At 44.7% G+C, this 19,087-nt stretch overlaps 2 protein-coding genes across 2 annotated transcripts in view; one reads left to right on the top strand and one right to left on the bottom strand.

Moving 5' to 3' along the window:
* Window positions 1-5,669: 5,669 nt before the first annotated feature.
* On the top strand, window positions 5,670-7,719 carry LOC117659494 (small serum protein 2-like). The gene is made up of 4 exons (XM_034407531.3): window positions 5,670-5,778; window positions 6,622-6,715; window positions 7,014-7,137; window positions 7,476-7,719. The coding sequence occupies exons 1-4, from the start codon at window positions 5,752-5,754 to the stop codon at window positions 7,588-7,590; spliced, it is 360 nt and encodes a 119-aa protein (XP_034263422.2). The 5' UTR covers window positions 5,670-5,751; the 3' UTR covers window positions 7,591-7,719.
* An 8,009-nt stretch (window positions 7,720-15,728) lies between these two features.
* The window catches only part of ARID5A (AT-rich interaction domain 5A), a 45,408-nt gene continuing 42,049 nt past the window's right edge, over window positions 15,729-19,087 (bottom strand). The window contains exon 7 of the mRNA XM_060683299.2: window positions 15,729-18,520. Within this exon, the coding sequence (XP_060539282.2) occupies window positions 17,024-18,520 (1,497 nt within the window). The 3' untranslated portion in view covers window positions 15,729-17,023. The remainder of the gene's footprint in view (window positions 18,521-19,087) is intronic.

The raw sequence follows: 19,087 nt of genomic DNA, 5'->3' as shown, positions 1-19,087 counted from the left end.
AATGTCTCCCCCCCCACTTCATTTCCACGACAACCGGACATCAAAGGGATTTAGCAGGCAGAAGTTCAGAGCTTATCTCTCTCTCTCTTCTGCTCTCTATGCCAGCATCGAAACGCTGACATCAAGGAGCCAATGGTTGGCCATGGCCAGTTGTGAAACTCTGGGTTGTGTATCATCTATGCCCTTTCTTGGACCGGTTTACTTAAAGGAACATTATTATTTTTTTTAACCAGTTATATTTACCCAACTCACCAGCATGGGAAAACAGGAAATTTTCCCTGTGGGCGAGAATTGTGGACATTTTCACAACCTGGATGTATGCAAATTGCTTTCAAGGACTACCAAAACGAAAAACAGGATTGGCAGGATGTATGCAATGAGGAAAACCTCCTCAAGGATTAAACCCTTGATCTGATTTGATCTTTCGCCACAAGGGTTTAGCTCATTCTGTGACTTTGATAAATATTCAAATATTCTAGTTCCTGGATCTCAGTCAATCATTTCGTGCCCTGAAAATCTCCTGCATTCATATACTTAAATCAACATTAACCTGGCTTCATATTTGATTATACATGTAATAACAGCAGCAAGGATTATTTATGCACCAAATTGGAAAGTAGAGAATATACCATCGGAGGGAGAAGTAATTAAAAAAAAAATGTAGACTGTGCAAAAATGAATAGATTAACTATGATGATAAAGGAAAGAGAAGATTCAGAATATTTTAAGATGTGGAATAAATTTTACTATTGGTTAGAAAAGAGATATAAATAAGTTTTAAAAGAGATTGAAGAAGATTTTTTTTTTTTGTAATTAGAATATTATATTAATGGAAAACCTTTGTAATGGATTTGGTGAGATTGAAGACAGAAGAGACAGAGAAGAGAAGAAATTTTTGAAGAGAACACCGAAATGACACATGGAAGAAATGAATGATGTACTCAATGTTTGTTTGTCTTAAAAAAATTTTTTAAAAAGTTTATTAAAAAAAATATTAACATGGCTTCTTTGTTCAAAAATGTCACTATGATTAGAAAATTATTCCTTGCCTTTAGTTTATCACTATATATTAAAGATATATACTGAAGATTAGCTGTCCTATTGCAGATGTTTTCCACGTGCAAATCAACTTTCAATAAATCTGTAAATACAAGGTATCTATCCCGAAGATCTCAACCAGCTACACAAAACAGAGACAACATGAGCAGTCGTAGCTCATAATGAACTGTTTAGTTCTATTTGCTTCTGGATCTTCTAGAATAAGTTTCTTTCAGGGCAGGACAGCATTTAAAAGTGAGAAGGGGAGTCAAGATAATTCTATGCAGTCTAGATTTAATAATAATAATAATAATAATAATAATAATAATAATAATAATAATAATAATAATAATAGCCTTGGTGGCACAGCAGACTAAAGTGCTGTTAACTAGTACCAGCTGCCTGCAATTACTGCAAGTTCGAATCTCACCAGGCTCAAGGTTGACTCCGCCTTCCATCCTTGCAAGGTAGGTAAAATGAGGACCCGGATTGTGGGGGCAATAAGCTGACTTTGTATAAAATAGAACAACGCTTAAGGGGGCCAAAAGCCCTACTAAGCAGGTATATACAAAAAGTATGAAGGCTATTGCTTAACGCATTGTAAGCCGCCCTGAGTCTCCGGAGAAGGGCAACATATAAATCAAACCAATAAAACAATAATAATAAGGTTGAATGAATGAATGAATTTTATAGTGATAACAATTGGTATGACAGGAATCTTTTTTCCTTCTTATACTTGTTCATTAATCTTGGTTCTCTTTTTAGTTACTCTCGGTTTATTTCAAGCAAGGCCAACTACCTGATTTTATTGCCATATTGAGATCCCAAGGAGGTTTTGTTCTGTGATACATTGAAATACGATATGCAAAATGACTTAGAGGAATGTTGGTTTTACATACAATTTTCACTCCAGTTTACTTTCTTTCTGCAGTGTCTGCAGGGTAGAGTCCCCCCCCCAAAAAAGCCAAAATGTTGGCCATCCATCAGGCGGTTCCTGAATATGGCCTGAGATTGAAACTCTTCACATTCCCAGCCACTAAATTGGGAGTGGCAGAACCCAAGGTCGCCGGAGTGATTTATCAGAAAGTGAGAGAAAAGTTTCAGAAATAACTAAATTAATTAAAGAAGGTTGGGGTAACCTGTGAGTACCTTTAATGGAGGATGGGAAACTTCTCGCTTTTCATCCTCCACTGAAGTGTGTTGAGGATGTGAAGACATTTTATTTATTTATTTGTTTGTTTCCATTTCTATACCGCCCTTCTCCAAATAGGACTCAGGGCAGTGAACAGCCAAAGTAAAAAACAGAACATACAAAATTTAAAAAACAGTTTAAAATAATTAAATATTTTGGCCGTAAATTAAAACAATCCAATTTAAAATCAATTTAAAATTTAACTCAAGCCAGCCCAGCTAGTTGAAATAAATCTACATGATATCACACATCATGTAGTTTCAATAACCCTGTTGGTTAGAAAAATGTATTTATTTTCTTGCCCGTTATTGACATTCCGGTGCCTAATTGGTATCTCCCTTGTCACACAGAATCTCTGTTTACAGCCATAATATCTTAATCACTTAAATCAGGCAGCTCTACTGGGTGCAGCTCAAACAAAGTCAAAATATTTTTCCAGTGAATGTAAATAGAAACATTAATTTCTCCAGAAGCAAGGGGTGAATTCTTAACTTAACTTTACTACCGGTTTGGAACAGGGCTGTGCACTCTTCTGCACATGTGCAGAAGCTTCCTGATGACGTCAGAGTCGGTGGGCGGAGCCTCCCGCCAGTTTTACTACCGGTTCTATAGAACCGGTCTGAACCGGGGGGTGCAACCCACCACTGGTGAATTCCAAAGGGCCAGGGAGTGAGAGGGAAGAGCTAAAGGATTGACACCTCTTCGCTTTCCTTGTGATTGATTGATTGATTGATTCGTTGGTTCATTTTGAATTGAACGGGCTCGTTTCATTCACTCGTGGAAATGAATGGATTCATTTTGAAACGAAATGAATCGGGCCCACAAATTGCTGCCTTTGATCATGCAATTTGGCCCTGCACCCACTGGAATAATGGATGATGATTGATTGATTGATTGATTGATTGATTGATTTTGAAATGAAAAACCCTGCCCCACTCAGGGTCATTTTGCCGAGGGGTTGCTTTTGGCATTCATTCATTCACTTATTTATTTTGGAATGAAAAGCCCTGCTCTACCTGTGCATTTGGTTTTTCCTACCTAAGTGCAGGACCTTACTTTTCTGAACTGCATCTTGTTGGATAGGGGCCAATGCTCAAGTCTGTCAAGATCCTTCTGAATCTTGAATCTGTCTTCCAAAGCGTTAGCAATTCCCTCCAGCTTTGCATCATTTGCAAATTTGATGAGTCGCCCTTCAATCCCCTCATCTAGATCATTTGCAAAGATGTTGAAGAGGACTGGGCCTAAGAACCATGAGTTACGCAGTAGTTCCTTCTACGTGGTGCAGTGGCAGTTCCCTCCTGGCCCAGTATGCAACCTTCCCCTGGCATGTACCTTCCAGCTATGAAGTCATGGCTTGTGCAATGCGCCCCTCCAGCTACAGGGTGCAGCCCTTCTGGAGTCTCTGGGTCTGGCCTGGAGAGGTGGTCATTCTTGGTAGGAAGGTGTATATATAAAAAAGAGACTTCTGCAGTCAAATAGGTATGCCCCATCAGCACACGTATTTTCAATCTGTAATTAGTTATTTTCTCTTTTCCTGCAATAAAGGTTGATGTCAGATGATAAGCTGAGCTACCCGGATCCTAACAGCTGCTTTTTCCCCCCCTTCAATGTAGAATGGAGTCCAACAGTTTGCCTTGCGTCAATTTTCCCATGAAAAGCAAACAAACTTTGCCAATTCTCACCTTTTGTTGTTCTTCTTAGCGTTTGTTCCAAAATTGAAGTATTTATTCCCTCTGTTTGCCTCTCAGTCACACCCGCTTAAATCAGACTGGACACACATAAGCAGCTTAGCTACAAGACTCTTGCTGTTTTGTAGAGCAAGGGTGTTAAACTCAAGGCCCGTGGCCCGGATTTGGTCCATGGGGTGCTTAGATCTGATCCGTGGGGCCACCCTGGAAACAGCGAAGGACTGTCCCACGGTGCTTCTGCCAGTGAAAACAGAGCCCTCCCAGGTTCCGTTTTCGGCCACGACAGCCTCCTGCAGACCTCGGCTAGCAAAACTAACTCCCTGGGCTCTGTTTTCGCTGGCAGAGAGCTGCAGGAGGCCACCACGGCACACAGCCCTCCCAGGCTCCGTTTTTGCTGGCCGAGGGCTAGCAAAACAAAGTAAAAAAAAGAAAACAAAAGGAGAAATGTTTTCCCTTTTTGCATTTGAGCATGCAAGAAGGGACGGGAAAGGAGAAAGGGAAAGAGGAAAGGCAAAGAAAAAAGAAGGGAAGTGGAAAGAGAACAAGGAAGAAGAAAGAAGGAAAGAGGGGCAGGAAGAAGAAAGGAGAATGAAGAGGGAAGGGAAAAAAAGAAAAGGGAGGGAGGGAGGGAGAGAGGGAGGGAGGGAGGGAGGAAGGAAGGAAGGAAGGAAGGAAGGAAGGAAGGAAGGAAGGAAGGAAGGAAGGAAATTATAATGAGTGGGAGGGAGAGTCTGAGGGAAGTCCTGCCTTAGCATTTGGCCACCACAAGTGCCCCGATACAAGTGACATCAAGCTGGCCATGCCCACCTCAGTCACGCCCACCCCCAGCCGGGGTAGCCTGCTGGCGGTTCACAGAGGTTCGGGAGAACCTCTAGCTGAGATTCCATGCAATTTGGAGAACTCCCAAATCTCACTGCTGGCTGGCCCAGCCCAGCCCACCCTGCTCTTCCCAGTAATCCCCACATGACCCATTTTGGATGCTGGTAAGTGCAGGGTGCACGTGGAGGCTTGGGGAGAGCGAAAAATGAGCTTCCGGAGGGCCTCCAGAGCCTGGGGAAGCTGTTTTCACCCTCTCGGAGGCTCAAAGAAAGCCTCCAGAGCCCGGGGAGGGCAAAAACACCCCCTCACCCATAATGGTGCAGGAGGATGACTAGGCCACGCCCACCATGGCCATGCCCACCCAACAACCAGGCAGAGAACCCCTTCCTAAAATTTTTGAAGCCCCCCCTCCTGCCCCCAGCCCCCTCCCCAAGGTCAACCCCAACAACCCTGATGTGGCCCTCAATGAAATCAAGTTTGACACTCTTCCTGTAAAGCAGTGGTTCTCAACCTTCCTAATGCCGCGACCCTTTAATACAGTTCCTCATGTTGTGGTGACCCCCAACCATAAAATTGTTCCTAAGGCCATTGAAAATATCTGTTTTCCGATGATCTTAGGCGACCCCTGTGAAAGGGTCGTTTGACCCCCAAAGGGGTCCCGACCCACAGGTTGAGAACCACTGCTGTAAAGGATATCAATAGTGGGGGGAAATGGCCAGAAGTTCCTGAGGCCCAGAGAGAACTGGGTCATCTCTGGAGCTGTGTATCTCAACCTCAACCTGAAGACCAGGAAATTCTGGGAGTTGTATTCCATTTGTCTTCAAGTGCCAAAGTTAATAAACCCTGTTCTGGAGAATCTTCGCCTGTGAAAGGTCTTAGGTTTGCTCAGGACAAACAACAGTTAATCACTAGAACAGGATTTCTTCTTATCAGTATTGTGATCAACTATATACTCAACAGTATATATACTCACAGGGGAAATAAGAGCTCACAGTTACTATCGGCTAATACTCAATGCTGCAGTCCAAAAAGACGACTATGGTAAGGAGAATTCTTTTCTTTCTTGTTTCAGGTTGACCGCTTCGCAACTGCAGAAGTTAGGAACATCAAGTGCTGTTCAATCAGGGGTGAAATCCAGCAGGTTCTCACGAACCAGTAGCGGAAATTTTGAGTCGTTCGGAGAACCAGCAAATGCCACCTCTGGCTTGGACCCTGAATGGGGTGGGAATGGAGATTTTGCAATATCCTTCCCCCAGGAGTGGGGAGGGAATGGGGATTTTGCAGCATCCTTCCCCTGGAGTGGGGTGGGAATGGAGATTTTGCAATATCCTTCCCCTGCAAGTTCGAATGTCACCAGGCTCAAGGTTGACTCAGCCTTCCATCTTTTTGAGGTAGGTAAAATGAGGACCCGGATTGTGGGGGCAATAAGCTGACTTTGTATATATAAAAAAAGAACACCACTTAGGGGGGGGGGCCGAAAGCCCTACTAAGCAGGTATATACAAAAGTATGAAGGCTATTGCTTAACGCATTGTAAGCCGCCCTGAGTCTCCGGAGAAGGGCGGCATGTAAATCGAACCAATAAATAAATAAATAAATAAATAAATAAATAAATAAATAAATAAATAAATAAATAACAGAAATTAGGGGCCCAATTGTGATCATAAGTAGAGGACTTGCCTGTCCAACGTAGAAGGGCTATTTTAATCCCATTGTATTCGTGTTGGTGATTCTTAATTTCTATGTGTTCAGGGGACTTATATCAGGGCAGGATAAAATTATTGTAAATTTTATTTTATTTATTTTTATTTTATTTTTATTAAATAAGACCAAAAAACCCTTGAATGATTCTTGCCAATGCTGATTAATTTTTCCGTCTATTCAGAAACTCCTCCTCAGCCTGATCGTGTTGTGCACCATCTTCAGCTTGTGTTATGGATTCTGCACTGTTGAATTAATCGAGCCCAAAATTGTTAATGGTAGGTCCCAAAACGTGTTTTTTTTTTTTTCCTTCAGGGGATAACTGGGCTTTCTTGTTTTTTTCTTTTGAAGATGTTTCGCTTCTCATTCAAGAAGCTTCTTCAGTTCTGACTGGATGGTTGGGAACGGAAGGATTTATACTCCTTGCAGACAGCTGGTCATTTGCATCCTTTTAGAAGGTTGTTGAAGCTACTTGGAGGTTTATCTGTGTCCTCAGGGCCACCTGAGTGGTGCAAATGGTTCCTGTAGTCTGCAATTCTTGTGACATACTGACCAAGATCTCCCCTTTTCCTGTAGGGAAAAAAGTAGAGGAGTGCATCGACTCGTCTGATGGAAGTGTTCATCCGGTGGGATCAAAATGGAATTCAAAAAATTGTATGGAATGCTACTGTTCTGCTGACCAGATAGGGTGCTGCTCCAGGTAGATGGAAAATTGGAAATGCTGATGGGTTTTTTACCTCTTTATAAAGATTGTGCTTAAAGTGTAAATGAAAGTGTATCAAAACTGTTGGGGTATTCCTTGACAATGGGTTTTCCAATAGTCAGTTAAGGAGGCTACTTATTCTAAAATTAAGGGCTCTGTGACTTTGTCTATTACACCGTCAGGAAAAAAAAATATTTTTCTGGTTGTTTCAGCCTTTCTGTTTATTTCCCAAAAATATTTTCAAAGATCCGACATGTGGTTGCCATCCCAAAACATGTCATAATTCTACTTCTTTCAATTTCTCCGGTCTAAAATGATGTTGTGTTGACTCTTAGGTATGGTGGTCCCATGTCCATTGAAGGATGCATCAGTAAGGAAGATCCAGAAACCTGCACATACAAATTTTACAAGATTGATAATCCCTCCATCCCATGTGACATGGCGGAATGAATGAATGATTCCATCAAATACAAAGCCCCTTCACACGATGTCTGAAGACTTAACTTGCTCTGGCATTTTAAAATGTTTGCCTAAAGGCATATAAAACATAATAAAGAGGAATTCTATATACTGCTCAAACTCTTGTGTCTGTAATCTTAAACTGGGAGAAATGGTGTGTCCTAGGCAGGGGTGAAATGCTTCCGGTTCAGACCGGATCAGGCGATCCGGTAGCGATTGTGGCAGGTGGTTCGGAGAACGGTAGTATAGGTTGTAAAAAAAAAAATGCTTTAAAAAAGTTAAAAAAAAAAAGAAGTTGGCCACGCCCACCCAGTCACATTACCCACCATCACCAAGCCACACCCACAGAACTGCTAGCAACAAATTTTACATTTAAATAATTTAAATCAAGCAGGTCTACTGGGTGCGGTTAAAAATAAAGTCAGGATATTTTTGTCAGGAGCACATTAAGCAAACAGCCAGCATAGATGCATTCTTTTCCATGTTTGTTCCCCGTTTCGTGTTTGCTTACTCTCTTGTAATCCCTTCCTCTCCGACGAATTGAAGTACAAATATTGATTTCTGCCGAACTGAGGTGTGAATGCCAAAGGACCGGGAAGCGGGGAAAACCCCGCTATAAAATTTACAATTTTTTTCTCCAGCTTCCTTATGAGTCGAACTTTTTTGGCTGCTAGGACTTTCCTGGTTGTTTGGGGGTGATCTCCTCCTGATGCTGTAAAGTGTTAAGAGCAATTTCTAAATAAACCTTTTTGGAGGATTATTATCATTCTGGTTAAGGGGCATTGCTGACATAGATCATAGATCACATTAGAGAAGGGATGGCGGGGAAATTCTGGAAATCCAGACATCTGTTGTGGCCCATCAGTGGCCTGTGCAGCTAGTAGCTGATTCTGACAGCGAGGAGGCTGGTGTGGTGCTGCGCCAGCAGCCTGTGCAGCTGGCACTTGAGTCAGACAATGAGGAGGCTGGAGAAGATGTCGTGCCAGAGGCGGGGATGCAGCCAGGGCCTTCAGAAGCTCCCATAAGTGAAGAGGAAGAAGAGGAGGAGCCTCTTCTCGATGTACGGGCACGCAGAGCTGCCAAAAGGCAGGAATGGCTCCTCAGGAGGAGGTCTCCTCAAGAGTAAGGCTTGGGGCTAATCGGCCACTCCCTTAGCCTATTTAAGGAGGAATGCCGACTGAAGCAAATTGTAGGGAACAACTTTAGTTCGCTCTCCTTTGCGTCTGGATTCTCTGCAAATTGCTTCTGGGCTTTCTGCCAACCTTAGTAAGATTGTGATTACCTTATCTTTGGTTTCTTGTAGGCTGTTAAGAAAGTTAATGAATAGCCTTTGTTTGAAAAAGACTGATTTAATTTAGTAAACTAAGGTTTGTACAGACTTCTTTGGGTCCGTAGCTGGGGCAGAACGACATCTTAAAATCCCAGAAGTTGAGAGACACTAGAAAGCACGGCACATGAAGAGTTCTCTAACCTTATGTGTGCACTTGTTGAGGCTGTGATGGTACTTTAGATCTGAAGCAGTAGTGGGTTTCACTTATCTCCGCTACCAGTTCAGAACTGGGAGCACACGCGTGTGCGTGCTTGCTTCGCTCACATGCGGCACTTCCATGATGAGCTTGAATTAATATATTGATCCTTTCACCGCCTTAAAGGCTTCCCAAAGTGGCTTGTATAGAATCAATTCTAAGAAGAAGAAGAGGGGGAAAAGGACACAGAGGATCCAAATCTTCCATCCAATAAAATTTCTTGTCTATCATCCAAGGGTTATTTGGATTTTGGGGGCCCAAATCAGGGATGAAATGCTCCCGGTTTGGATCGGATCGCCGGATCCGGTAGCGATGGAGGCAGGTGGTTTTCGGAGAACCGGTAGCAAACATCCCCCCCCCATGCCCAGCTGAGCCACACAATCATCAGAGGCTTTTTTTTTTTTTACTTTTAAAAGCATTTTTTCTACAACCTCTTCGGCCAAAAAATGCTTTTAAAAGTAAAAAAAAAAAAGCCTCTGATGATCGTGTGGCTCAGCTGGGATTGTCAGAGGCTTTTAAAAGAAAAAAAACCCTTTTTTTCTTTTAAATGCCTCTGACGATCCCAGCTGAGTTGCCTGAGTTCAGGCAACTCAGCTGGGATCATCAGAGCCTTTTAAAAGCATTTTTTCTGCAACCTCTTAAGGTTGTAGAGGGGAAAAATGCCTTTAAAAGCCTCTGGCGATCCCAGCTGAGTTGCCTGATTGTCAGAGGCTTTTAAAATCATTTTTTTCTGCAACCTCGTTGTAGAAAAAATGTCTTTAAAAGTAAAAAAAAAAATTTGGCCACGCCCACCCAGTCACATTACCCTCCCCCCCACCAAGCCACGCCCACAGAACCGGTAGTAACAAATTTTAGATTTCACCACTGGCCCAGATGGTCATTGTAATCTGTATGCATGCAAGCTGATGCTTGTCCTCTGAGCAGTGACCCCTCTCTGAATTCTCAACACAAAATTCAACAAACTTTCTTCAGGTATATTTCTGTTTGCAGCCCGGATATAGTCGTCTTAGGTGTTGTTGTTGTTTTTTTCTGCTTTCATTGCAGAATGTTGTAAAACTTCTTCTGAGTAATGGGAAGTTGGATATGGAAATATTGCCATCTTGTGGTGATGGCAGAACCTGTAGGAGAAAGGGAAACTTACTCTTAACGGCATGACAGCTTGGAATTTAGCTCAGACTTCTGGTTGTCTCCCAAAAGTATTGGGCTTTGAAATACCCAGCAATCTTAACCAATAGCATCACCGTTGAGGACTTCTGGGAATTGTCCCAGATCATCTAGAAAGAGCAAAGCTGCAGACGGCGGTTTTAAGTCAAATGATCCATAGTTATGTCCAAAATGAAGAGCAATCTGGAGGAGGAGGGGGAGGGGGAGGAGGAGGGGGGAGGAATGGAGGGAAGAAGAAGAAGAAGAAGAAGAAGAAGAAGAAGAAGAAGAAGAAGAAGAAGAAGAAGAAGAAGAAGAAGAAGAAGAAGAAGAAGAAGGAGGAGGAGGAGGAGGAGGAGGAGGAGGAGGAGGAGGACGAGGACGAGGACGAGGAGGACTAGGAGGAGGAGGAGGAGAAGGAGGAGGAGAAGGAGAAGGAGGAGGAGAAGGAGAAGGAGAAGAAGAAGAAGAAGAAGAAGAAGAAGAAGAAGAAGAAGAAGAAGAAGAAGAAGAAGAAGAAGAAGAAGAAGAGGAGGAGGAGGAGGAGGAGGAGGAGGAGGAGGAGGAGGAGGAGGAGGAGGAGGAGGAGGGGGAGAGGAATGGAGGGAAGAAGAAAAAAGAAGAAAAGGAGGAGGGGGAGGAGGGGGAGGGGGAACGGGAGGAATGGAGGGAAGAAGAGGGAGAAGAGGAAGGGAAGGGGAAAGGGAAGAAGAAGAGGAGGAGTGGGAGGAGGAGGAGAGGGAGGAAGATGGGGGAGGAATGGAGGGAAGAAGAAGAAGAAGAAGAAAGAAGAAGAAGAAGAAGAAGAAGAAGAAGAAGAAGAAGAAGAAGAAGAAGAAGAAGAAGAAGAAGAAGAAGAAGAAGAAGAAGAAGAAGAAGAAGAAGAAGAAGCAGCAGCTTTGCACATCAGCAACTGGGCTGACGCAGCAATGGGCCAACCTGCACTTGTTTCACTTCACTTGTCTCCTCAAAACATTAATGTTCCTTGAATAAAATGAAGCTTAGTCACAAGTAGTAGTAACCTGCTACTTAATTAAGCAACCGAAGAATCATTGCGCAAGTTGTCAACTGGGTTGGATTTCACAGATGCTGGCTACATCCTCTCCTAGCAAATTCACTTTCTGTGACGCAATGCCTGGAGCGTTGTGCCAAAAAGAGCTGAGTCGACAAATCTGTGGTGGGGTGAGGGGGCCGAATGGCATCCAAGTGGGAGGGCGTGTGACCTTTACACAAAAGACGAGGATTGTTTTGGGCTTCCCAAACGCTGCATAGAAAACCTTTGAATCATAGGCGCAATCTTTAAATGTCAGCACCTCTAGTTAACGCTAAGCTTCATGAATTTCATTCCTTTTGCACCAGGAGTGGGCTCAAAATTTTTTTACTACCAGTTCTGTGGGCGTGGCTTATTTTGTGGGCGTGGTTTGATGGTCATGTGACAATTCTTTAGGATTTAGCAGAGGTACTGGTCTACTAGGGTTTTAAATGCTTGCAGAGCTGTACCGGTCTACTCATTGGTTTTTGCAGGCACTGGTGTACTCATTTGTTTTTGCAGGCACCGGTCTACTCATTTGTTTTTGCAGGCACCGGTCTACTCATTTGTTTTTGCAGGCACCGGTCTACTCATTTGTTTTTCGAGCGCACTGGTCTACCACCACACTGCCTTTTAACACTGATCAGCTGTAGGGCGGCCCTTTGAAGCCCCGTGGCAAGAGTTTAATCAGTTGTTTTTCCTTCTAGCCAATCAGCTGGGACTCGGGAGGCAGCGAATAGATTGGGGGCGGGGCCAAATAAAAGGTAAGAATAACGCAGGGGGGGAGTGGGAGGGCCCAGCTCCCGAACAAAAAGAACCAGTTCGGTGATGTCATATCGTCACCGCTACCGGCTCGTCCGAACCGGGCCAAACCGGGAGGAACCCACCACTGTTGTGCATCTTCACTTTCCCAATTTGGCATGTGAAGTGAAACATCTTCTTCCTCAAAGGAAAAAGAAAACATAGTCCAGTTGCCTTTAGGGAAAACAAATACCTTTGAGACAACCATGACCTGGAGGACTGAGAATCTCCATAGACATTTTCAAGGAAAAAAACTAAGAAAGTCCAGTTGCATTTTTGGGACTTGCAACCAGGGGTGAAATCCAGCAGGTTCTGACAGGTTCTGGAGAACCGGCTGAGGAAATTTTGAGCAGTTCGGAGAACCGGCAAATACCACCTCTGGCTGGCCCCAGGGTGGGGAGGGAATGGAGATTTTACAATATCCTTCCCCCAGGAGTGGGGAAGGAATGGAGATTTTGCAGTATCCTTCCCCTTGAGTGGGGTGAGAATGGAGATTTTACAGTATCCTGCCCCTTGAGTGGGGTGGTAATGGAGATTTTACAGTATCCTGCCCCTTGAGTGGGGTGGGAATGGAGATTTTGCAGTATCCTTCCCCTGGAATGGGGTGGGAATGGAGATTTTACAGTATCCTTCCCCTGGAATGGGGTGGGAATGGAGATTTTACAGTATCCTTCCCCTTGAGTGGGGTGGGAATGGAGATTTTACAGTATCCTTCCCCTAGAATGTGGTGGGAATGGAGATTTTACAGTATCCTTCCCCTTGAGTGGGTGGGAATGGAGATTTTACAGTATCCTTCCTCTTGAGTGGGGTGGGAATGGAGATTTTGCAGTATCCTTCCCCTGGAGTGGGGTGGGAATGGAGATTTTACAGTATCCTTCCCCTGCCACGCCACCAAGCCACACCACGCCCACCAAGCCACACCACGCCCACCAAGCCACGCCTACAGAACCGGTAGTAAAAAAAATTGGATTTCACCACTGCTTGCAACTATAGGCTTATTTGGGAAGTCAAACAAATTTCCCTAGAAGACAGTGACATATGGCAGGTGTAAGTCTATCAAGAATCAGGGAGAACGTCCTACTCCTTAGCATCTTAGGAGCTGGTCGCTTAAATAATCAACTATCAGTCTTAGCTGCCTTTGCAACAGGATAGATTTCCATTGAGTGTTCTGTTTTGATACAATCCTTACGTTGTCTTACTCCTTGTAGAATCTGGATGACACATCCTTTGCTGGAATGTATGTCTGGTTGTAATATGAAGCTACGCACAGGTCTAAAGTTATTTTAAGGTGGGGTTTGCGGGGGTGAGGAGACAGAACAAATACAAGAGCTGAATGAAAAGTAACAGCCGCCAATCTTATAACCTGCCACTAGATGGCAGTACCAATACACTAGAAACTCTGACCTAGCACTTGTTCTTTGACTTTGTTTGTGCTTTAAGCAATATGCTGACTGAATTTTTGACTGCTGAATGAATCCCTCCAACTGAAATTCACCACCGAGGACAGGGCTGTTTACATAGCTGAGTTGAGATGAGTACCGTGCACTGCTGAGCCCGAAAATGTAAAGATCGAGAACCAGGAAAAGCTGATTTGCTCGATCAAGATCAAAGGAGGTGACAACAACTGAAAGTTTCACATGAGAAGAGTCGATGAACTGATTAATGGTAATCAGCAATTGCTCAAAGAGAAATTATGGTCAGCCTTGGTGCTTTACAGGAACAGAGACACGTGGTCGCGTTACCGATGTTCTTCAAAAGTGGAAAGTTTCTACACATAATAAAAGGAGTTGAATTTGTCACGAAATTATTTTCACACTACTAAAATGGAGGTGAAAAATTTTATCCCCCGGTATCATGATAGCTGATGAAATACAGCTCATTATGATCCAGAAATGAAGCATTATTCTAAGGCAGGGGTCTGCAACTTTAAACACTCAAAAGAGCCATTTGGACCCGTTTCCCACAGAAAAGAAAACACCGGGAGCCACAAAACCTGGCTGGGCTTGGCCAACTCAATGTCACTCACTTCCACCAGTCACATGACATCCCCCTCCTTTCCCAAATGAAGGAGAAGAACTAGGACAGGGGTCTGCAACCTTAAAGAGCCATTTGGAGCCGTTTCCCACAGAAAAGAAAACACCGGGAGCCATAAAACCCTTCCCGTGCCTGACTATTTCTTGAGCGGCCACAAAACTAGCATATGTAGTTGAATTCAACGTTCTGTTTTCTTCTGAAACTTTTCTTTTGTTGGATTTATCCATGGTTGGCCTACCAGGGGTTGAAAAGCTCAATAAATCGCGTGCCGGCAGGTGTCACACATTGACGGTTGTGATGTATATTTTGAGTGACAGGGAGCCACAGCAGAGGAGTGAAAGAGCCACATGCGGCTCCAGAGCTGCAGATTGCTGACTCCTATTCGAAGGAATATCACCATAAAGCTTTGCTACAGAGGGAGGAAACATTCAAAACACAGGCCTCGGCAGGAAAGTTCAGTTATAATTTAGGGGGATGCAAAGAGTTTGATTCCCATGGATTTCCTTGCACCTGGTATGACTCCACTGCAACAGTCAAAAGTTTGACAGAACATAAGAATATTAGGTTTGGAAAGAACCTTGAGGTCTTCTAGCACAAAGGTCACCAACTGGTGGTCCGTGGACCACTGGTGGTCCACGAGAAAATTTTGGTGGTCCGCAGGAAAAATTATTTGTATTTTTAATATTGCACTAAATCAGGGGTCCTCAAACTACGCTCCCGGGACAGATATGTGCAATGAATGCTTGTGTTGCTGCAGGGAGTCTCCCCCTTTGGGGTCTTTTTGTGTGGGTTGGAGTGGGGAGAAATTCCGACTTGGGGTCCGCTTCGGCCTCCTGGTGGGGGGCTTTGGGCGAAGGCTGGAGGGAAGTGCCGCTGGTGGGGAAGAGCCGGAGGGCCTCGTTCCAGTGGGACTGCATCATGGCCTGGAACTGGCTGACCATCTCAGCCCGCTGAGCCTCCAGGCGCCGGTACCTGGCCTTGCACTCCCGCAGGTCTTCCCTCTGCTTCAATAGCCTATTATAAATCACCCAGCTGGCTTTCATGCCTAAGGCGGGACTAGAACTCACCGTCTCCTGGTGATTGGCCCAAAGTCACCCAGTTGGTTTTCCTGCCTAAGGTGGGACTAGAACTCACCGTCTCCTGGTGATTGGCCCAAAGTCACCCAGCTGGCTTTCCTGCCTAAGGCGGGACTAGAACTCACTGTCTCCTGGTGATTGGCCCAAAGTCACCCAGTTGGTTTTCCTGCCTAGGGCGGGACTAGAACTCACTGTCTCCTGGTGATTGGCCCAAAATCACCCAGCGGGCTTTCATGCCTAAGACTGGACTAGAACTCCCTGTCTCCTAGTGATTGGCCCAAAGTCACCCAGCTGGCTTTCATGCCTAAGGTGGGACTAGAACTCACTGCCTCCCGGTGATTGGCCCAAAATCACCCAGTTGGCTTTCCTGCCTAAGGTGGGACTAGAACTCCCCGTCTCCTGGTGATTGGCCCAAAGTCACCCAGCGGGCTTTCATGCCTAGAGAGGGACTAGAACTCCCCGTCTCCTGGTTTCTAGCCTGATTCTTTAACCATTAAAACAATAATTACTGCTAATGAATTCCCTTCTGTTATTTTATAGGGTTTTTTTTATATTGAAATACAAGAATATATCGGCAATCGGCACTCTTTCCTTTTTACAATAAACATATATACCGTGTGTGCATAATTCCAATCAAGACTTTTTTAAAAAAAAGAAAAAAAAAGAAAAGATGTGTCCAGGCTGAATTTCTGATCAACCCAAAACTGGATATCCAGCAAAGCTGCTGAGCCCTTTGTCTAAAAGCAACAGCTTTGCAACTGGCAGCTCTTTTCTGGAGAATGCCCATAACGTGCTCTCAAAATTCAAATTGTGCGCATTGGTTGTTTTTTTTTTTTTTAACAAACGTTGATTGTTCCTGTCACCTACTCTTCAGACTTAGAATAGAATAACAGAGTTGGAAGGGACCCTTGGAGGTCTTCTAGTCCAACCCCCTGCTTAGGCAGAAAATCCTACACCACTTCAGATAAATGGTTATCCAACATCTTTTAAAAACTTCCAGTGTTGGAGCATTCACAACTTCTGGTGGCAAGTTGTTCCACTGATTAATTGTTCTCACTGTCAGGAAATTTCTCCTTAGTTCTAAGTTTTTTCTCTCCTTGATTAGTTTCCACCCATTGCTTATTGTTCTACCCTCAGGTGCTTTGGAGAATAGCTTGACTCCCTCTCCTTTGGGGCAGCCCCTGAGATATTGGGACACTGCTATCATGTCTCTCCTAGTCCTTCTTTTCATTAAACTAGACATCCCCAGTTCCTGCAACCGTTCTTTATATGAAGCTCATTCCTTTCTATGGGGTTAAGCAACATCCGGAATTTATTACAAAGCTTAGGGCACATAATGCCACCTGTTGGTCATTAAACAGGGCTTCACTCACTCCCCAATTCCACCTCCATCCCATAGCACACATGATTCTCTTGAGGGCTAGTCCCTTGGATATGCCAGCAGCATTTGAAGCAGCTTATGAACAATGGGCAAATTAGAAGGAAATTAGGCCCACGCCGTACACAGATATAAATCTCTGTTTATAAGAACTTTGTTCCCTCTAAGGTTGGTTTTTTTTTTTTAAAGCACAAGTTATTTGCATACCATGTCAGATACAAAGACAGTTCATCGTTTGAGCAGTTTAAAAAAAAATAAAAGTCACATGGTCCTGTTTTGTAGGAACCTACATAAGAGCTCGGAAAAGCAGGGGAATCGAAATGTCGAAATGCCGCGGGCGTGGAGTTCGCACGTCCCTCGCGCAGGCTCTCAAACGTCATGCGGGCTCTCAAACGTGGCGAGTCCCTGAGGGTCCATGCGGGGGAGGGGGGGTGGGCTACAGCTTGGTGTTCCGATGGTAGGACGGGACATGGGCAGAAGCGTAGGTCGGCTGGCTGTGCCACGTCGACACTGGGTACAGCCGGTGGCGTAGTGCGCTGTCGTACGAAGTGGGGTAGTGGACGAGGCTGGCGCCCAGAGACTGACCCAGATCCGACGGTTGGATGGACGCAGTTAATAGTGGGGTTGGGAAGGCGGGGATAATGAACGGGTTGATGGAGAGAGACTGGATCAGCGAAGGGGCCTGTTCCTTGAGATGTTCTCCTGGGCTGCTAAAGTTAACGGGCAACCTCAGCATCGTGCCCTTGTACATGTCCTGGATCTGAGGCATGTGAGCTACTGGAAATCTGGACCCTGCCACCGTTGCTTTCGGTTTCGCTATCCCTGGCTGCCCGCCGGGCGGTGTTCCTTGATCCAGGCTACTGTTCGAGTCTACCTCCTTGACGAAGGGCGACACCGCCTTGAGTTTCTTGCCATGCAAGAAATAGTCCTCCTCTGAAGCTCTTTTCTTCTGCACGGGGATGCTCACCTGGCCCGGAGACACAGATGGCCCTCCGTTCTTGGAGACCTGTGGACTGACTTTGGCCAGGTTGACCACAGGTGGGACCCAGGAGGCCTTGACCGGTTGAAATGGGGGAGACCCTGCCTTGGTGCTCAGGGTACTTGCCTGGAAGGCGGAAGAGCGTTGATGGTCCGCTTTCCAAGGTTGACTTGACTTCCTGCGGAGATCTTCAGGTTGGTCTTCCAAGCTCTCCTGCTTCTTCTGAGATCCAGCTGCGACCAGGGCATCTTTTCCAGGCTTAGAATAAGCTGGAGAAGTCACAGAGAGATCCTTCAAGCTGGAATAATATTCCACCGGCCCTCGAAGGCCGCTGACGGGTTTCAAGATGGTGCTGCTGGAGGAGGTGTGGAAGTAGCCACGAAAGACAGGTGGCCCAGTAGACAGGTGAGCTCCAGAGCTTTCCTCCTCCGCTTTCATGGACCCCGGGCCCTCCTTGAAACCTGGAGGAACTTTCATCAAACCTTCATTGGTTTTTCCAACCTGGGAAGGACCTGGAGAACTGCTGGAACCATTCATCTCTGCTCCTGTCTTTGGGGCCTCTTTCTGCAAACGACCAACCTCGGAGTCCAAGGCTGGTATTTCCCGGATCCTGATCTTCTTGTATTCGGGACAGTGGCTGAGATGCTTCTTCTCATGCGCGTACAAACATTCATCCTGGCTCACCTGTGCCAGGAGCTTCTTCTTCGCCAAGGGAGACATGATGCCATTGTTCCCCTTGAAGTAGAAGCTTGAGAAGAGACGAGTGTAGGCTTCGGAGCAACCATGGGACTGACAGTTTCCAAGGCAGCTGGCGGCAGGCAGAGTCTCGGCCATCTCTCGGCTGTTTGGAAGGGAGAGGCGCCCTTCGGTTTGCTCCCGGGGCTGAATCGGCTCCGTAACGTTGGGAGGTTTGGAGACCAAAGCAACATCCGGCCTCACTTTCTCCGGCAAACTCTGCAATGAAAGGAGAATATTTAATTGACGAGGGGAGACAAGATGGAGTGTTCTGTACGTATTCTGTAATAAAGTTGGTTGTCCCGTCTTTTTTATAAAAAGTTTTTTTTTTTTAATTACAAAGATAAACATCCCATCTTTTCTTAGGCAGTTCGTCATCTGGGTTCAAGCATCTCTGTGCAACATCGTTCCTCATTTGCTACATCTTTCACATTCACATTATTTCTCTAAACTTAATAGTAAACGACAGACTATCCAACATATAGTGAGGGAATGCTCTAACAGAAGGTATCCAGGAGATTTTAGGGACTTCTTCTGCGTAACAACGACAGGATCTCCAAACTCGATATTAAACTCTGAAATATTATTTCTGTTTTCCTCTTAGGTTTTCTTACTGCTTTTTTTAAAATTGTTTTAAATGTTTTAACCTGTAAAAATGAAGTGTTTTAATATTGTGTGTGACCAGCCATACGCTAAATAAATAAATAAAAACTAAACTTAATATTATAATATATGAAACATTTAAACATTGTAAAGCTCTCCATTTTCTTCTTAGTATCTTCTGGT

The sequence above is a fragment of the Pantherophis guttatus genome, chromosome 9, assembly GCF_059756535.1.
Source record: "Pantherophis guttatus breed Tessera chromosome 9, ASM5975653v1, whole genome shotgun sequence".
Lineage (NCBI taxonomy): Eukaryota > Metazoa > Chordata > Lepidosauria > Squamata > Colubridae > Pantherophis > Pantherophis guttatus.
The sequence above is the reverse complement of the archived record's forward strand: the minus strand, read 5'-3'. Positions and strand labels throughout refer to the sequence as shown.

Bases quoted from the DNA above. Each gene is read 5' to 3' on its own strand.
- LOC117659494 (XM_034407531.3), top strand. From the start codon at position 5,752: ATGCTGCAGTCCAAAAAGACGACTATG. The intron at 6,716-7,013 runs GTAGGTCCCAAA...CTTTTCCTGTAG, and splicing joins CGAGCCCAAAATTGTTAATG to GGAAAAAAGTAGAGGAGTGC. The intron at 7,138-7,475 runs GTAGATGGAAAA...GTTGACTCTTAG, and splicing joins CAGATAGGGTGCTGCTCCAG to GTATGGTGGTCCCATGTCCA.